The following is a 20432-nucleotide window of genomic DNA, read 5'->3' on the forward strand; positions in this document are numbered from 1 at the left end:
CATATATACTCGTAGAAACTTTTACCACGCCCCTTGAATCTCACTCTGCGAAAACCATTCTCAACCGGTGAGATACACGTCTTTCTCCTACGTTAACGTTTCAGGCTGGGATTATAGACCATTGGTTTTTCTTTGTTCTTATGTGTGTTGCATTCAGCTAAAGCGGATTTCTTCCAGCCGGTGTCAAAGTTTAGTCTGTAGCCTAAATACGCTTTCATTTCGGATTACTTAAAATGAAAGCAATAAAGAGAAATAAAGAAATTCTACCTAAATGTTTACAATGTGCTAAGTGAAGCTCTTGTGTTTTGTTGAAATTTGGTATAATTTCACTCTAGATAGGGTTTTCATGCCGCAATCTTCCCGTTTCTTTTTCTTACTCAGATGTGTGAAGGAACGGCATATAATTATCCTACCGTTTAAACCTAGCCTACATGTGTTAATGATGCTGGAATGCATACAATAGGTCAATGCGTCAAATGGTTCCTTAGATTAGATGGAGAGATCGAATTTTTTGCCGAAAGTTTCATACATCTAAAGTGAATCGGATTTGGGTGTGGCCATACAGTTTTCTCTGAAAGATTTCCTTTAAGAAAACTAGAGATTGGGATCACTGGCGTCTTGAAAGGTAGCCTATGCCGATTATAGTTTTAGTCATCATACATTTGTTCTTTTTCATACATTTTTAAAAAAAGTTTCAAACTAGGTTCTTAACTGCACCCTCATAGTTTGATACGTGTATAGTAATCTGATCCGGGGCGTTTTCGTGATGGAGTGGATGGGGTCCAAAATGATTTATTTCTGCATGGTTAAAATACAGCTTTTGCTTAATACTCATGAAGTATTAAGTCCACGGAAACGGAGGACTCTGATTATATGTGACTTCACATGGCAACAGGGGAGATCTTAAACTCGCGTGTTGGAACTGTGAAAAATGCGCTTTCACCTCTGCGGCAAGCACATCGGTGCTCACGTTTTGTGGCGACTGTGTTGTGACCATGGCAACCGCGCGTCGCTTTTCAGTGGTAAACATCTGTCCAGAGACTTTGTCCCGCAACTTCACTATGATAAACTACTTATTTAAACGTCTTTATATTATTGTTTTCCCTGCAGCCTTCCTGTCGCAAGCCTTAATTTTCACAATAACTAGTCTAATTCATGGGTGTGTGTGTGTGTGTGTGTGTATGTTTAGGTCCGTTTGCAGAACCTTCCTCCAAAATGTCTCTCATAAGCCAGTTCCTTCAGCAGGTCGTCTACTTGGGGCCTGCTGAATCTGTAAGTATAGAAGCAATCTTGGTTGCTTTGGGAAATGGTTAAATGTGTTGTGTGGTTAAATGTGGAAAATCTTACCCAGTTGTGCACTGGAGAGAAAGGGGGCGGGCAGGCAAGGACGGAAGGAAGAGCGAGCGAGCAAGTGAGAGAGAAGAGGGGGAGGGGGGGGTGCTAGACTAATGCCAATGATTCAGACTCTGGAATGTAAGCCGCTCCCTTGAAGTACAGCATATCCACTGGGTCAGAAAGAACGTCGCCACTTCTGGGCCTTTTCCTCTCTGAAGAATATGCACTAGACGGCCTGGTGCCAGACCTAAATGCTTGTCATGGTTTTAGTCTCTGATATGAAAGCGAGAATACAGTAATAGGATTTGATTGGACTGTAACTGCTTCAGGGTTACCATTAACTAGTCAATACAATTGGCTCCGACACATGGAAACAATGGTCACACACACATCAATGTGCACATTGAACCCTTTGAAAGGTTCATCAGGGCTGAGAAAATGATACAATTTAAAAAAGGATCAGCCTTGTTTCACTTGTAACCGATGCTGTGTCTGTCTCTAGGCTGTGTTTCAGGGGACTGTGAATGCCAACCCAAATTTCAGTGCCAGCGGTGATGTGGGCGTTCTGGACAAAGCCATCAAGGCTAAAGGTAATGCTGTGATGTCATGTGGGGAGAGTTTCTCTTGCATATGGCCACCTTCACCTTGATTAAGCAAACGCGTGCGTGCGTGCGTGCGTGCGTGCGTGCGTGCGTGCGTGCGTGCGTGCGTGCGTGCGTGTGCGCGCCTATTGTTTGCGATATAAAATTTGTGTGGAGCACTGTGGTTACTACACTCATGACTTTGCTGGGAATGTCCTCTCTGCACCAGTCACTGGATGACTCCGACTGGGTTTCGCCCAGGGCTCGGTGTGCCCCCTCCTGCTCCATAAACACTATTTCTGCCTCAGGTAGCAAGCTGAAGTTATCTGTTAGCCTGTCCCTTGTTGTAGTGCTGAGCATCCAGTAAGGTTGCAGCAGGAGGACCACAGACTCCAATCAGCCCTAGCCAATCATTCCCTTCATGGGTCTGTGAGGCAACAGTAATTACTTTTTGGCCTACAACGTTATGGTCTACAACAGTGGTCCTCACTCCTGGTCCTGGAGGGCTGTAGGGTGTGCTGCCTTTTGTTGATATTCAGTACTTAATTGATCAATTAAAGCAGTTGGTTGCCTATATTAAGGTGGAACCCCCCCCCCCCCCCCCCCCCAGCACACCCTGTGGCTCTCCAGGACCAGGAGTCAGGTCCACTGCTCTACAGTAGCATCTTTATAGAGTCCTACAGTGGTAGAGGTGATTTCATGAGCCAATGAAGGACGCTGGCCTGTTTACAGTTAATGTCTTGACCCCCCCCCCCCCCCCTCTTTCGCCCGGCCCAGGGGTGGACGAGACCACCATCATCGACGTTCTGGTGAAGCGGAGCAATGCCCAGAGGCAGCAGATCAAGGCTGCCTATCAGCAGGCAAGCGGCAAGGTGAGGCATGCAAGAGATCACGGACGAGACACGGGCGAGACACAGACACACGGGCGAGACACACAGACACACGGGCGAGACACACAGACACACGGGCGAGACACACAGACACACGGGCGAGTCCCACAGGTGCAACTACCCTGAGAGGAGCAGAGACGTATAGAGGGAAACCGGATCTCTCAGTTTGTTCACTGATGCCAGCTGGACATTAGCAATGGGAGTGCTTTCTGACTGACCTGGAGGAGCCCGTTGTGCAGGGAGCTCCTATATGGCATAACTTGTCAATTAATTCCATTTGTGTAATCATTTCTGTACAATGGCAGCACATTTTAAGAGTAAATTTTGCTAATGCCTAAACATGTGCTTGGTTAAGAAACCAAGTGTAAGTGTAAGTGTAAGTGTAAGTGTAAGTGTAAGTGTAAGTGTAAGTGTAAGTGTAAGTGTAAGTGTAAGTGTAAGCTTTTGATGCGTGTGCGCCTGTGTTTTTGTAGCCGCTGGATGCCGCGTTGAAGACGGCCCTGAAGGGGCAGCTGGAGACGGTGGTCCTGGCCCTTCTGAAGACCCCCGCCCAGTACGACGCTGAGCAGCTCAAACTGGCCATGAAGGTGAACACTGGCCACACCCTCCTTCACCGGGGAATGACCCTAACCCTGACCGCCTTCTTTAAAACAGCCTTTGCCTTATAATGCTGCAGCTGTCGTCTGTCTCCGCCCTTTTCTGACCTCACAGCCTATTCCACCCACTAGTGAGGACAGTCACTGGGACACTCGACTGACATGAATTGATGTCTATCAGTGGCACATTTGTAGAAATAAATTTATTTATATGTATATACACATGCATATATATACATATATATACATATATACCCCCTCCCGCACAGTTGTATGAGTGTGAGTGTGAGGTTAACTGTACTCCAAAAGCCCCAGTGACTGTTTTTCCATAGCAGGTTTTAAAGAGGAAGAGTGCTGGCCTTGTTCCCTTTCCTGGCTGTTATTAAAAGACCCGCCCGTTTCCTCACTCAGGCCTGCCTGCCGAATGCTCATACTGCCACTCTGCTGGCTTGATTGCCGCGGTTACCAAATTTATGATTTCATAAAGCGGTTTCGCAAACCTCATCCAGTTGCGTGTTAATCTTGGCTGGTGACCTTTCCGTCTGTCTCCTATGGTGGGAGGTATCTTTAAAAAATTAAAAAATAATAAAAAATAAAAAATATATATATATATACTGTAAGCCACGGCTGCCCAACCCTGTTCCTGGAGGTCTTCACAGCAACCCTAACAAAGTACCCCTCATTCCACAGCTAGAGATCTGCTAGAGAGCTGCTAATTACAATCTGGCTTGTCAAATTAGGGTTGAAATAAAAACCTACTGAACGGCTGATCTCCAGGAACAGGGTTGGGCATCCCTGCTCTAACGGCATGACTATTTGACCCAGAGAGTCTTTTTCTGTTCTTTTTTTTTATTCAATGTGGGGCTGAACATATCTGATTCCCACCCTCATTTGGAATGTCTAAATATTTGAGACCCCAGCAGTGTTCGTGCCTCAACCCCACCGAGTGCAGACATCCAGGAGTCCTCCACTGAAACCCATGGAAACGCCTGCTACTTTTCAAACCGCAGCTCACGGAGAATTGCATTTACATTTACGTTTGAGTCATTTTGCAGATGCTTCATCCAAAGTGCATTTAATTTATTTTCTTTATTGTGTTGGAGGACAGTTTTTTTCAGATGTGGCTTCGGCGTGTGGTCTGATCGACCAGTAGGGGTCGCTAGAGGATGATAAACCACAGACCCCTTATCACCTGAACCCTCCCGTACCCTGGGCAAAGCAATGGTTGATTCTGTGAGGCCCTAGAGAGCTACCAGCCGCCGTTGGTGCTGCCAGGGTCTGGATTAGATCCGCAGAACCAGCTGCATACGCACTCCATACAACCCTTTAGGCCAGAGCCATCACTTGGTCACACAGTTTTTTAAAAATATTTTATTTTATTTTTGTAAAAGATGTTAATTGTACAGTATTCATAGGGCAGAAATGGCTTTTTCTATACAGAGTTTTTTTGTTTGCGCCGATTTATCGTTATCGATGCCTTATCGTTATCGTTATCCCCCCCCCCCCGCCCCATAACTTGCAGACTTCCTTATTTTCTCCCTCTCTTGCTTGCTCTTCTGAATGCCAAGGTTTATCTCCATCGACTGGGTGTGTGAAGTGAGAATTTCTGTGTTTGTTCTTGTTTTTCAGGGTCTGGGAACTGATGAGGCAACACTGATTGAGATCATGGCCTCCAGGACCAATCAGGAGATCAGAGACATAAAGAAGGCCTACAAGGAAGGTGTGTGTGTGGTGTGTGTGTGGTGTGTGTGTGGGTGTGCTTAAATGAGCTCACACGAGTGAATGTGTGTTTGCATATGCTCGTGTGTTTGCATATGCTCATGTGTGTTTGCATATGCTCATGTGTGTTTGCATATGCTCATGTGTGTTTGCATATGCTCGTCTGTGTGTCTGTGTGTCTGTGTGTCTGTGTGTCTGTGTGTCTGTGTGTCTGTGTGTCTGTGTGTCTGTGTGTCTGTGTGTCTGTGTGTCTGTGTGTCTGTGTGTCTGTGTGTGATACGAGCATTCATGGGTGTGCAGGGCATACACGTGTTGTATTGACAGTTGTCTGTGATGTGCCCATCTGTTTCTTGGCAGAATACAAAAAAGATCTGGAAGACGATATCAAGTCTGACACCGGTGGAGACTTCAGAAATGCTCTGCTCGCCTTGTGCAAGGTGTGTGTGTGTGTGTGTGAGCTTACCCCACTCCAAAAGCCCCGGCAATAGTTTTTTCATAGACTAAATACTGGTTCATAGACTGGTCATTAGCTAAAGTGCTATTGGTGTTTTGTCTGTGTTTTTGTTAACTAGCTGAGGAGGATCCTCCCTGACCAAAACGGTGATTGTGGGGAGGGGGGTTGATTGTCAAATCAAAATGGCATATCCACTGACTTAATCTTCCATCACAGGCCAACAGGATGGAAGACGGCGTCCTGAACGAGCCGCAGGCCGACGAGGACGCAAGAGTGAGAGCCCTTTGTGTTTCTGTCCCGGTTTCCACTCTGACACACGAGAGTGAGAGCCCTTTGTGTTTCTGTCCCGGTTTCCACTCTGACACACGAGTGAGAGCCCTTTGTGTTTCTGTCCCAGTTTCCACTCTGACACACGAGTGAGAGAGCCCTTTGTGTTTCTGTCCCGGTTTTCGCTCTGACACACGAGTGAGAGAGCCCTTTGTGTTTCTGTCCCGGTTTCCACTCTGACACACGAGTGAGAGAGCCCTTTGTGTTTCTGTCCCGGTTTCCGCTCTGACACACGAGTGAGAGAGCCCTTTGTGTTTCTGTCCCGGTTTTCGCTCTGACACACGAGAGTGAGAGCCCTTTGTGTTTCTGTCCCGGTTTTCGCTCTGACACACGAGAGTGAGAGCCCTTTGTGTTTCTGTCCCGGTTTCTGCTCTGACATGAGAGGCTGGGATGACTCTGACCGTGTCTCTCTTCCCAGGCTCTGTACGAGGCCGGGGAGAAGAGGAAAGGGACCGATCTGTCCGTCTTCATCAACATCCTCACCTCCAGGAGCGGCCCACAACTCTGCAAAAGTGAGGGCAACTCTCTGCACCATAGGGGCCGGAAGTTAATTGATAATAATAACTTAAAAAAAAAAAATAAAAAAAATAAAAAATAAACGCACATACAAAAAATATTTATTTTGTGAAGGTAAAATGTCCTTCACCGACGCATTTTAGGTATGTATCCAAGTTCTACATTTCTGAATCTTTTCGTTTGAACTGCCTGAAGTTTCAGACATGGAGACCTGGAAGACTATTTTAAGGTCTCTCTCTCTCACTGAAAGCAGTGGTAGGAGTTGTGAATGTAATTTTGTTGGTGGGTGAGATGAACTTTCTGTGGAGATCAGCCACTGTGGACTTGCTTGGCATGCTTTGCTAAAACTGCCATGAGTCATTGTTGACTGAGGAGCGTGGGCGTTTGTTTCATTACACCATGGACACAAACACTCATGTCCTTCCACGTCTATCCTGAACAAAGTTTAAACGAACAGACTAAGTTCAACATGGCGGTAGCACCCTAAGGTTTCATGCTACCAAATTTGTGCTGAGCTACAACACTATGTGATTCTCTAGTGTGAACCTGTCATTGTGTGTTGCTCTGCAGAGGGCTTTAGATTTGCTCAAACAGTCAGTCTTCATGAGGTGATTGACAGCTCATTGCAACCCCACCCATTGGGTACGTCTTCAGCGCTGGTAGCTTTATGGCAGTGGTCCCCAACCCTGTTCCTGGAGATCTACCAACCTGTAGCCTTCCACTCTGACCTTAACAACCCTGTTCCTGGAGATCTACCAACCTGTAGCCTTCCACTCCGACCTTAACCACCCTGTTCCTGGAGATCTACCAGCCTGTAGGGTTTCACTCCAACTTTAACAAGGTAAACCTAATTCAACAGCTAGTAATTTCATTGAGCTGCTAATTGGTAGAATTAATTTGTGCCAAATTAGGGTTGAAATGAAAAACTACACGACCGAAGATCTCCAGAACCAGAGTTGGGGACCACTGCTTTAAGGAATTAGCTGCTCACTCTTGTTCTCCTCTCTTGGCAGCATTTGAGAGGTACACAAAGTACAGCAAGGTGGACGTCGGGAAAGCCATTGACCTGGAGATGAAGGGGGACATTGAGAGCTTACTCACTGCTGTTGGTGAGTGGGCTGCCTGTTTGTGGCGATACACTGTTACCAAGCAACTCTGATTCCAAGATCTAGATTTCATGGAATAGCATGTTCATTGTGAGTAGACAGACCCTTGCTCTTACCCCTCAGAGCCCAGTGTGTACCTCCTGCCATGTGTCTTCATGAACACGGGAGAAATGGGCCTAAACTGCTCCAGCCAATGTCTTTATGGCCATCTTCTTACTAGAAGATCTGTTTCTCTTAGGGAAGTTTTATTTTTTTATGGAATTCCCTTGTTAGGGCGAAGTATTCCTATGTGACTCACAATGTTTAGATTACAAAAAACTGAAAATGTGAGCAGCATAAGAACTATTTTTGGTCCTCAGGGTATTGTATTTAACTCTGTTGACCCTAGAACTGAATGATTTAAACAAATTTTTTTTTTTTGCCAAATATGTGATGGTGATATAGGAATGTGCATCTGTTGTCCTTCACCGACATATTTTAAAACCTGAAATTATGGCTTCCCCATGGTTCTCTATTCATGGCAATAAAAGGAGTTGCAAAAAGTTGTTCATTGCAGAAACTTAGAGTTCATGTCTGCCCACCAAGAGGGGCAATAGTGACATCCAGCCACTAGATGTCATTGCTGAAACTGATAATTGATACCTGGGTCCCCCTTTGTTTCTCAAAAAAAAACAGAGAATCAATCAATCAATTTTTATTTGTGTAGTGCTTTTAACAAAGGGGCTTTTTCACAAAGCAGCTTTACAGAGAACCAGCCCCCAAGAGTACCCCTAGGGCAACAGTAGCAAGGAAAAACTCCCTGGCTAACGGGAAGAAACCTTGGGCAGAACCTGACCCAGTGGGGGAACCCATCAAGCCCGGTGGTTGACAACGGTTTGTTGTAAAAATGGTTGTAAATATAAACCGATGAATTATAGTACATATGTCCAATCCGAATTAAGTCCAAGCAGAGATTACTCCGGTCACGTGGAGGGATGGCAGGAACACCACTGGCAGGCCAGGGCACAGGCCAGGTGCTACAGCTGAATCAGCAGTGGCAGGAGGGGGGTGCCCAGCTGGTCTTGGGCTGGAGCTTCCAAGAAAGACGGACTCCTGTGTACTTTTTATTTTTCCTGATATGAACAGGAATTATACATGCTACTGACTGGGACTACTTGGGTACTCTGCATTCAACAATGGATGTTGCTCCCCAGAGTTCTAGAATGTTCTAGAACAGTGCACCCAATCACCTACCACTGACTCCCAACAACTACCACTAATTCCACAGAATAACTTGTGTACTGGGTGTAAAACAGAGTGTAGGCTGTTTGTTTGAGGGGAACGGCCTTTGAGTGTATAAGCAATGTGTAGGGATATGGGTTATTGCTTGGAAGTAGTATTTTTCTTTTCTTTTTAACATTGCTGCCGTTTTGTTGCCTTTACTCTGCAGTGAAGTGTGCTGGGAACAAGGCAGCATACTTTGCTGAAATACTCAACCTGTCAATGAAGGTAATCCTTTGCTGTGTGATTTGTCACTTTAACCTATATGTTGCATGATCTGTGACCTCTGCTTGGACACCTATTAGCTGTTTTGCAGTAACACAAACCGTACTAGACAGTTGGATATTTAACAAAGTAGGTTTAAGGAGTTCGCTGGCCAACTTTTGTAAAGTTCAGGGGAAAAAAGCTATGCATCTCACAAAGAAAAATATTTGCAAAATGTACTCCATACATGCATACATAACCTGCCAAGCTGTTCTATTGGTGGGGGAAAAAATCCTGCTCAGTGCAAAATTGACCTTTTAATTTCCACATTAATTTCACTGATCAAACTCAACTTGAAATATCTAGTGCAATACGCTTCGTTAATCCTTTTTTTTTTTTTTTTTTTTTTTTTTTTTTTTTTAAACCTTCAACCCCTCCCACCTCTTCCCCTTAATGTTGTCTCACTGAGCCTGAACAGTGTCTTTCTCCATATCTTAGATTGTGTGAAGCCTTTGCTCATATCTTCCTGCTTTCATTCCTGTCGCCAAATTTAATTATCATCCTGAATAGCTTTGTTCTGAAATCCCGAATCCTCCCTAAATTGTCACACTCAAATCTTCCCTGAATCCCAAAACCACCCTCAATCGGGAATTGTTCCGGTTTCCTCCCTGGATCACGAACCTTCTCCCCTCTCCCTTTCCTGTGCTGAACCCAGGGGTCTGGCACCAGGGCCAAAATTCTGACCCGGGTCATGGTGAGCCGCTCGGAGGTGGACTTGCAGAGGATAAAGGAGGAGTACCAGAAGAAGTATGGAAAAAGCCTATACCAGGACATTCTGGTGAGCTGTCACTCCTGAGAGTAACCAGGCAACCGGCTGCTGGGCTGGCCAATGCCTGTTTTTACTGGCCTGTGGGGTGGGAATGTTGTTTTGTGTTCTGAGGAGATGGTGTAGAATAAAGAGGGAGGTGTTCTAGTACGTAGGGCTGAATGATGTATTGAATCAGGGTTACTTTAAGCATGATAAGAATAGCATCTGCCATCGGGCATATAGGTGGTCTTTTGTGATTTATTTTCTTTAATTGTGGCGGTAGTAAACAAGCAAATGTCAGAGGCCATGAGAAATATTCCTGGGGAAAATTATGGTCGAAGAATGAAATTAACTTCAAATGTTTTGAACTAACTCATGTAATGGTTACATATTTAACAATTGGCAAATGCATTCCAATATGAATTGGCATTAATTAATGACTGTAGTTAACGAATGAAGTAATCATGCGCAAATACATGAACAAAACTACATATTGACTTCTGATTGGTTAATACCAATTCATGTACAATAACCTTATTGTAAAGTGTTACCAAAAATGGCTAGAGGTGATAGAAAAGGTTTCTGAACACATGACTGCGGAAGCTGAAGGGTTGTATAGGCGAGATTCATATTTGCGATATGATATAATTCCTCCCTCGTTAAATGCAGGATGACACCAAGGGGGATTACGAGAAGATCCTGCTGGCCATCTGCGGAAACGGAAATTGATCCTCAATAATCTTGGAGTCAGGAAAGCAAAATGGCATTTATATCACTCTGCTTTTCATGCACAGCACATGTGCACAGTGTATTAAGTAAGCAAGCATCAGTGGAGTCTACATGACCAGTTGTGTGCAAATAAAGCCGTTTGTATGAATGGCATATTGGCCTGCCTGTGCCTTATTGAATACTACAGTCACATTGTAACATTTTGTTTCCCGATGTGTAATTAATGTTAAAATATTTTGGGCAAGTGGAATGTAAAAATTAAGAACAAAAGTAAAAACATAACACTGGTGCTTTAGAGGGCTTATAACTGTCTATAACGGGGGTGTCCAATCTTATCTTGATTGAAGATCATAGAATCAGGTATCATAATGCTTGGTGACGACAAAAACCTGCACCCACAATGGCTCTTCGGATAAGACACCCCTAGTATACAAGCTCAATAAAGGAAGTATTCAATATTTATATTTGTGATGTCTTTCACATGCATTTACACCATTACTACCTGTCTGTTTGTTGTGGAAATAAACCAAAACAAGTCATCACCAACCATCACCACTCCCAAGTGAAATTATATTGGTTGGCATGAGCTTTCGCTGAAGCTTTTCTGATTTTCCTGTTCGGGTTTGTAATTTATAAAGAAAATGTAACTCCATTTAGATCTGCAAGCAAACTACTAGCTTAACTTGCCAGGGCCTAGCACAGTGATCAGCAACTCATGGTTCCTCGAGGGCTGAGAACTGCTGGTTTTCCACCCCTCCTTTACTTGGGAGTGTGATGTAAATGTTTATCTGCCAATCTGCAGCCCTCGTTACCCAGGAGAAAGGAAAACCAGGGCTGGATTTGGATTTGTGGCCTAGAATAGGGGTGCATTATTTAATTGACTCAATCGTACCTTCTCTAATATGTGTATCAGATGATTTTACTGTGCTCAAGTACAGGCTTGCATCTGGGTAATTTGTAGAGCTGACAACCAATTTAAAATGAGGTAATTGGAACAAAAACCAGTACGGCCCTCGGGGACTGGAGTTGTGCACAACTGGCCTACAACCTCTGAGTGCTGTGTGGCTAACCATGATCTCTGATCTCTTTTTTTCTTGACTATTACTTCTTTTTATTTCATATTTTCCTATACTCTCCCGATGGGTGGAGCTAGAGGCAAGATCATGAAAAAATAAAATAAAATTGTGTAGCAGCCAATCCGAGGCAGGTTTGGGCCTGGTGGATTGAACCTAACCACACCAGCCCCTTCTGTTGCCCCTGAAATGTGCACAGTGAACTTGCTGTTAAAAAGTATAAGGTGAAGGCAGATCTGTCCATGTTCTTGTTTTTCTTAGTTGTGACAATATTTATATTGCAGTCTACTGCCTACAAGTTTGGTTTGGCGTTTACCCAATTACTCTGTGCCAAAGTTCACAAGCCAACACAGTTCTCTTGAATGCAATCTATTAGTGTGCTATACAAACATCATGGATTCTCATTCATTCTATGTGGGGTTTATTATGAATATCATTTGTATGACTAAATTGTAATTGTATTATGATTTTTATTTTTCTGTAGTTATTGCACAATGGAATTTAATTTCAGCAGCCTCCTAAACAATTTTGACTGCATCAATTCCTGTTTGCAAATCCATGTTTCAGACCATGCTGAAAATATAGCCATATATGGCCATATAGTATAAACTACATATAGTTATAGTATAAAAGCAGTGATTTAACTCATGTTATGGGTGCTCTTACCAGAGGATTAAAAGTGGTTATGGTAGCGTAGTGGTTAAGGTGCATGACTGGGACCCGCATGGTCGGTGGATAGATCCCCAGTGTAGCCGCAATAAGATCTGCACAATAATATAATGAGCAACGCCCTTAAACCTGCATTGTACCAGGGGAGGATTGTCCCCTGCTTAGTCTAATCAACTGTATGTCGCTCTGGATAAGAGCGTCTGCCAAATGCCATTAATGTAATGTAAAAGCATACAACTCCTCCCTCCCTCTCACCTCTGCTTTTTATATTTTACTTCCGTATTTATTTTTATATATCAAGGCACTACACAGGTAGGCGTCCGGTGTTTTTGCAGGACAGTGAGACAGAGCTCATCAACATATTAAAGCTGCTACATTATATTAATGGCATTTGGCAGACACTCTTATCCAGAGTGACGTACAGACTAAGCAGACTAAGCAGGAGACAATCCTCCCCTGGAGCAATGCAGGGTTAAGAGCCTTGCTCAAGGGCCCAACGGCTGTGCAGATCTTATTGTGGCTACACTGGGATTAGAACCACCAACCTTGCGTGTGTAACAAGTGAAGAATTTGCCTGAGTCCGAGGTGGGATTTGAACCCCGGCCTCTCACTTGTCCAAATAATTTGTTGAACGAACGTGTTACCAGTCAGCTAAAGACGAACTCGCCACTAGCCAAGGGCAACAACGTTCTTTTGAATTTGAGGGTTACGTCATCGGGGAGTGTTGTCGCGATAACCTGCTACCAGCCTTCGCTTTCACTGCACCATCCGTGCTTACTAGCGAACTAGCTGAGCTAACCATGCTACACGTGTCCCAGGCATTTACCTTAACCACTACGCTACAGGCCACCCGCTATGCTGCTAGCGCAAAGAGTCTTCCCACTGAAATGCATGGATGTTCACAAAATAGCTCATCAATGTGCTAAAAACAACATTTAGAAATTCTCAGGAATCAAGCAGGCTATTCCTGGTTGGAGGGCTTTCTGAGAAGAAACAAAGTCCTGAGCTTGAGGGGGCTCTGTGAGGCCTCTGAGTGTGGGCAGCTGGAATGAATCCGTGGACAGTTGAGAACTGGTTCCAAGCAGTATATCTCACTACTTTCAGAGTTAGACATAATTGACACACCTTGGCACCTGTGGAATTGCGACAGGTCGGGCCTACAAGACAACTTTGCGTCGCCGAAAGTTCTCGGAGGAGTTGGCGAAGGAGGAGTTCTCCGTGGGAGAAAAATGTGAGACAACCGCAGTCCTGCCTGGTTTTCACCCCAATTATGGTCATCGTTAAGGGCTGAGCGGGTGAGGATGGAGGGGTTGAGTGGATGCCCTGAGCATACGATCGTCAGAACCTCTAACAATGGATAGATCAATGCTCTGCTGTTTTTTTAAAAATATGAATTAGCCTGTCATTATTCCAGTGCTCATTACATAAATAAATGGACTTTGTATGTTTGAAGGGCTGTAGTTTTTAAACAATTATACATTCCAACATTATTTCAGCGCAGCAATGTTGTAGCGACCTAAGGAATTTTATGAAAACATAATTTGAGTGAGTAAACTGCTTTTTCATGGTTTCCAGAATGATTTAACAAAACCTGTCCCACTATACCCCACCCTCATCTCCATTTCTCAAATGCTGTCGTCACTGAGGAAGTCAAAAGGTTGACACATTTTTGGACGAGTAGCTACTGTCGGCTTGTCGTTTCACTTCGCGGATCTTTCTGGATGATACTTCTGGTAACTCCCTATTAAATAGAGCAGCAAAAGCTAAATTTGAGCAAACTGAGTTGCATTGAAGTCTGGGTTCAAAGTATGTGTTTCATGGTTTAAATACCTAGCTAGTATACATATGCATTCATGGGATTTTGATAAGTAAAAAGTCCTGTTTTGCATTTTTTGTTTTTCTCCCACTATGCTTTCCCTTTCATAGTGACGACATTTTCACAAAAGCAAACATTTCACTTAAAACATTAATCATTTTGGGATTAATTTATACAGATTTTGCATGGACTCTTTTTTTGTCAAATTTTGTCTTTAATGATCCCGGTGAATACTTTCTCAGCATTTCTGTTTGCTGGTTAATGATTGCACAAATCCAATATGTGTTGTTTTCTTTTCTTTTTTAAAAACCCCATTTAGTTCAAAGTCTGATGCCTTATCAAAAAGGACATCAAATATAAATTCAGCCATGGGGACAGAGACTGTGGCTGAATTTAATAACTGACGTGAGGTGAGTCCAGCATTTACTTTAGTCTAAGTTACAATTATTTTTTTATAAAGATGCGGTGTACATCTTTGCTTGATTGTTAGAAAGTACTGCATCTATATGTAGTTCTTAGTGCAGTACCTAATAATAATGTCATAATAATGCATAATAATGCATGATTGTTTCAAAGTACTTACAGTAATCAAGTAATCCTCATTATTACACATTTTTAGGCATAATAGGTACTGTATCTGCAGTTAGAATTGTCTCATTATCCAAATGTGTACACCCACGTATTTGTATAGGAAGAGCTCAAAGGAAAATGGAACACAATGTAGCATATTGTAAATGTGCAATTTTTTTGGAAAATGTTATGGTAATCTAATGTAAGTCTAAGTGTTTTTCAAGTTTTGGCAGATATTGTGAAGTGTTGATAATGAAGCAATATACATTGTGCAATGTCTTAGGCACTCTAGATGTATTTAATATAAATTTCGCCTTGGATATGTATATTGTTTTCTTCATTAGTGTGTCAGTCGAACGCATTCATTTTCCAAATTATTTCATGTTACAGTGAAATGTTTGCATTTTGTTAAATAAAGTAACAGATCACTGATCAGGGCTGTCTGCGATTAACTGGACAGCCAGAAGCAAGTGGGACAAGTTCTCCAGTATGTTTGGAACAACCGACCAGCTGATTTTCTTCTAAAACTGCAGGACAGTGTACATAAGCAAATAGATGCAACTTTCAAGGTTTTACCTGTTCATTACTCAAAGTAAATTGTAACAGTCTGACCAATCTCCCCAGAAACCACAAAGTTAATTCGTTGTTGGAAGCACACAGGTGTTCATTTTCCAATGTTGCCAAAACAAATAAAAAAGGAAGACAAGGCACTCACAATAGGGGCAGGGACCATTGTGCCTCTCTGATACCAGCCCCTGATCTCACTGCAGGCAGAACAGATAAAGTGTTTGTCGTAATTATCAAATTGCCTGCAGTTGCGATCGCCCGCTCGACCGCTCTCTCCACCTGCAGATGGCGCCCTAACAACGGCACCCCTCCACAAAATGTTTTTATATTTAAAATGAAGGGTAAAGTAGCTAGCCCAGGTTCTATGATTGAAGGTCAACAAGCCAATGTATGGGTTAAGCCTCGCCGAAGTCGAGATATTAGGCGACAGAATAACGAATGAAGCACTCCCCCGTACCTGTGGGAATCATACCTTACAAATACAGGTGAGAGTCCGCCAGCTCATTCTCTTTGAACCGCCATGCAGTTCCCAGAGTCACCACGCTGTGTGGCGTGACCTAATCCTGCAGGTGCAAGCGATGTAACTCCTCTGGGCAGACTAGGTACAGCCTAGATGCCTCTGGAGACCCGTGAGAAGGAGGGTGAGAAGGGTTCGAACCAAAGGCCTGGCCACGAAGAGCGAGGCAGGACCCTTGGCTGGAATGCTAGGTTATGGAGGAGAGGGATGGCTGAATGGCTGAGCCGGCAGACTCAGCTGTATTTGTAAAGTATTCCATACAGATTAATTTGGTATTCTGTCTCCTAACAGCTCAACCTGGGCGAGGCTTGACCCATAAGTTGGAGTGTTTACATAATGTGCCTAAATGTGCCTAAAACTTTTGCAGAGTACTCTATATTTAAGTATTGTTTTGCATAATTTTTCCATCACCTTTTCTTTAAATATTGACCATGTAATTTTGAAACAATTTTATGAATGAACATTATGGATATGTTTACTCTGCATGTAATGAAAATAATAAATATGTGTTTTGACAGTTATTAAGATGGGGGCCCTCCTGCACTTGTGTGTTGCTCTGGCTGTGCTTTTGTGCACTGTGCAATGCGACCGGCACACAGGTCGCACACCCCATCCCCGGCCCCATTCCGACGGTCACGGTCATGGTCATGCTCATGCTCACGGTCATAGGCACTCCCATTCTCATGGGAAAGAGCATCATCACCATGATCACCAAACCAATGGAAGCCTGAAGATATACCAGGAGAACCTGGACTTTGCTTTCCGTCTGTACAAGCACATCTCCGCCCAGCCCGATTCTCAGTCCAAGAACGTCTTCTTCTCCCCGCTGAGCGTGTCCGTGGCCCTGGCTGCTCTGTCCGTGGGGGCCAGAGGGAAGACGCACCAGCAGCTCTTTGAAGGTCTGGGCTTCAACAGCACAGAAATCACCACAGAGGAAGTGAACCAGGCCTTCCAACACATCCATCACAACCTCAACGAGAAAACAGACGTAGACCTGTCACTCGGGAACGCACTCTTCATTGGACAAGACTTCAAGCCACGTCCTGAGTTCCTGGAGAGCATGAAACGCTATTACGAGTCAGATGGTTTCAGCACCGACTTCAGCAAGCCTGAAGAGGCCAAGGAACAGATCAATAAGTATGTTAATGAAAAGACCAAGGGTAAAATATCAGATCTGGTTCAGAAGGTGGATCCGCTGACAGTCATGTATCTCATCAACTACATATACTTCAAAGGTGAGGCACAGGCTACATACAGGCTCAAGCTAGAAACGTTTCAGAATGGGTCTGTCCAGGGGCGTAGATTTCATTTCAACATTGGGGGGACACATTAAGCGTGGGGTCTGGGGGTTCTCCCCCAGGAAATCTGCATCAATTCTGCATCAATTTATCGTGTAAATTTATTTTATTTATGTAAAGGAAAAGACATCATTCAGGTAGGCTGCCCATATAGTGACTGTTCGATGGCTTTTAAGAACATTCCAAATGAAAATCTTCACAGTTCCCTCAGTCCAGCTTCCTCATTGTTTCCGCAAATCTTTCAGACTGTTTGCAAACACAGCGAACAGAATGCTAATGGAAATTTTTTTTTAATTGTTTTCAAATGTTCGCCTATTTGCTGAACTTTAACGCACCTCAGATAACTTCAGGCACAAGTTATAAACTAGATAACATTAGTGTTTCATCCGCAGATACTCTCATTCAGAAACACTGAAGGTAAAACAAGCGTGATAGCTACTTACACTAGACTCACTACACTATCATGCTTCCGCAACGGTAGACATATAGCAACTGCGAGTCAGCGAGGCCGGCAGACCCAGTAAGGTTAAGATGGTATGGTCCAGTAGGGGTGTATGAAATAATTGTAAAATAGGTAAGATGGATATCTAAGCATTTAGACCCTCTGTGTTGTTATTTTATATCTGTAAAGGGTAAGAGGTTATCATTCATTATGTTTTGGGGGGGACAAATTCACCTCTTCTAAATATTGAGGGGGACATGTCCTCCCTGTCCCCCCCTAAATCTACGCCCCTGGGTCTGTGAATCTCTGGATAACAAGGCCAAACATTTGTCTCGTAAGCTTATTTATTTAGGGGCATATAAGTTATTATATAGGGCCAGCCTGTAGCCTAGTGGCTAAGGTACATGACTGGCCCCTGGAAGGTTGGTGATTCAAGCCCTGGTATAGCCAAGATCAGATCTGCACAGCTATTGGACCCTTGAGCAAGGCCCTTAACCCTCCATTACTCCAGGGGGTATTGTCTCCTGCTTAGTCTAATCAACTGTAAGCTTTGGATAAAAGCGTTAGCTAAAGAAGTAATTATGATTAATATCATGATGATTGTTATTTAAATGAACACATTTACTGTGATGCGTTTCTTACCTGCAGGTAAATGGGAGATTCCATTTGATCCCAAAGCAACCAAGGAACACGACTTTCATGTTGATGATAAAACAACTGTTTCTGTTCCGATGATGTATGAAGAGGACTATTTTCATGTTTATCATGATGAAGACATCTCCACTCACGTTCTCCAGCTGCATTATAATGAGTCTGTCTCAATGATGCTGGTCCTTCCAGAGAAAGGATTGCAGGGTCTGGAGGAAGTGGTCTGCAAAAACCATTTGCAGAAATGGATCAGATCAGTGGGGAAGAAGTAGGCTATTTTAAATCAAGTGTAAAGTGCATTTATAATGTGAACCTGCACCACACCAACAACCTTCTCATGTGGGAAATAAGTCAACTACCTTACTCATGTATGACATCAACACATTTTAGAATGTAAGACCTAAGAACATAACTGTTAGTGGTGATAGAAACAGATCAAGTGTGAAGATGTTGAACCGTTGAAAATCATACAGAATTATATTATGCTTAATTACACTACTGTTGTTACCTTCACAGGAAGTACCAAGTGTATGTTCCAAAACTGTCCCTTAAGACCTCATATCAACTCAAAGAAATCCTTTCTGAAATGGGAATCACTGACATATTTGGGGATACTGCAGACCTCACTGGAATATCAGAGGGAGGGAAATTGGCTGTATCTAAGGTAGGGAAAATCTGAAAATCTCTGAAAATGAGAATGAGCACAAATAGGTGATTTCTTCATATTACTCCAGGATTCAGAAAGGTGAATTGACTTTAAAAAAACACATCTTGTACTAGCAAATATCTCCAAGGAAATTTGACAAATTTGCTATATATTGTATCAACCCCATCTGTTTCATTGCCTGTATTTCACTAGTGTTTGTGCTGTGTTTTGATAGGTTATGCACAAGGCTACCTTGGACGTGGACGAGGCTGGAGCAACAGCAGCCGCAGCCACAGGAATCGAAATCATGATGACTTTAGCACTATTCCCCGCACCCACCCCCGTCTTGAAATTTGACCGTCCTTTCATGGTTTTTTTGCTCAATCGTGAAACCAGAAGTATCATGTTCATGGGAAAAATTGTGAACCCAGCAAAATAATAAAATTGCTGTATATGTATGTGTATACGGTCTGCACACATTCATTTCAATGCACAGAAAAATCCAGAAAACACCATAATTTTTCAGGATTTCTAACAATACAAACATATCATTTCTGTACCACTTTTCCATTATCCTGAAGGGTTAATGTGTTGTTGTCCTTATCATTATTCTCATATTTCTTTTCACATAATTATGTGTTCTGTCGTCATCAGCATTGCTTCTATGTTTTATGTGAGGGACTGAGTGAGTGAGTTCCAACCTTGAGGAAGAAAGATTGCAAAAAAGGGAGGAAGAGAACAAGTTTGACATTTACTCTTATAAAATTAGGTTGTTATCCTTAAAACTGGCACACACACATTTGCACTGTCCCTCCTTGAGGGTATAAATATCTGTAAATACAGATTTTTAGTATGGTGTTGAATCAGGTGTACTCTTTCTGCAGAAATAAAGACCTCTATAATTGGATCTAGTGCTAATTATTTTCTTGACTGGATTAAATCCTTATCCTCCAAGACAAGGGTGGAGAGTCAGTCATTGCATTTGAGGGGGCAGCTTTTTATTCAGTGCGCAGTGTGTGTGATGGAAAAATAATTATAATAATAAAAACATTTTCCAGCCTTTCTTCATCCATCGTATGCTTCAGTGTACATTATAGCCTATAGTGTGTGGTCCAGCAATATTTGAACATTGACAGAACTGTGTTTTTTTTGCTCTGTACTTCAGCACACTGGATTTGAAATGAATCGGTGAATATGAGATTAAAGTGCAGACTGTGAGCTCTAATTTGAAGCTACATAGACCCGTATTGGGTAAAAAACTTTTTTATATGTAGGACCATGAATAACAACTCAAGGAAATCTTCAATAAACAATTTCATTTAGTGCTTGGTTGCAAATCCTCTGCATTCGATGCTGGAAATGTGCGAACAATAGACATCACATGCTGAGCATCTTCCTTGGTGATGCTTTGCCAGGCCTTTATTCCAGAACATGGACTCAATCTTTTTCCTCTAAATTTACGTGCATTTCCAGTTATGTGCTTTCGGGCAAGTGGTTAATAGATCAGATTGCTGCCACAAGTGTTTTTTGATACATTTTTACTTGAGATTTTCCCTACCACCTCCACCCTTCTTTGGTGATTCATTGCTAATGATGGAGAGGACATATTCTTCAGGGTGAGTTCAGGTAGCAGGACAAGGGGGCGTGAATGGTTGGGAAAG

General features: G+C 43.1%; 2 protein-coding genes across 3 annotated transcripts; both read left to right on the forward strand.

The window, feature by feature from the left end:
• anxa1a (annexin A1a) lies at positions 1 to 11071 on the forward strand. The gene is made up of 13 exons (XM_061261427.1): positions 1 to 67; positions 1190 to 1272; positions 1838 to 1925; positions 2694 to 2788; positions 3280 to 3393; positions 5032 to 5122; positions 5479 to 5558; positions 5792 to 5848; positions 6321 to 6414; positions 7432 to 7527; positions 8954 to 9012; positions 9704 to 9826; positions 10466 to 11071. Exons 2-13 carry the CDS (start codon positions 1216 to 1218, stop codon positions 10523 to 10525), a joined length of 1014 nt encoding a protein of 337 aa, XP_061117411.1. The 5' UTR covers positions 1 to 67; positions 1190 to 1215; the 3' UTR covers positions 10526 to 11071.
• Positions 11072 to 14402: 3331 nt separating this feature from the next.
• LOC133140013 (alpha-1-antitrypsin-like) lies at positions 14403 to 19235 on the forward strand. Of its 2 annotated transcripts, none has more exons than XM_061259523.1 (5): positions 14403 to 14493; positions 16256 to 16972; positions 18126 to 18393; positions 18642 to 18789; positions 19007 to 19235. In XM_061259523.1, exons 2-5 carry the CDS (start codon positions 16264 to 16266, stop codon positions 19208 to 19210), a joined length of 1329 nt encoding a protein of 442 aa, XP_061115507.1. In that variant the 5' UTR covers positions 14403 to 14493; positions 16256 to 16263; the 3' UTR covers positions 19211 to 19235. The 2 variants fall into 2 exon arrangements, with proteins under 2 accessions (XP_061115507.1, XP_061115508.1); XM_061259524.1 differs by lacking the exon at positions 14403 to 14493 and adding an exon at positions 15034 to 15140.
• Positions 19236 to 20432: the final 1197 nt, after the last annotated feature.

This window comes from Conger conger, chromosome 11 (assembly GCF_963514075.1).
Source record: "Conger conger chromosome 11, fConCon1.1, whole genome shotgun sequence".
Lineage (NCBI taxonomy): Eukaryota > Metazoa > Chordata > Actinopteri > Anguilliformes > Congridae > Conger > Conger conger.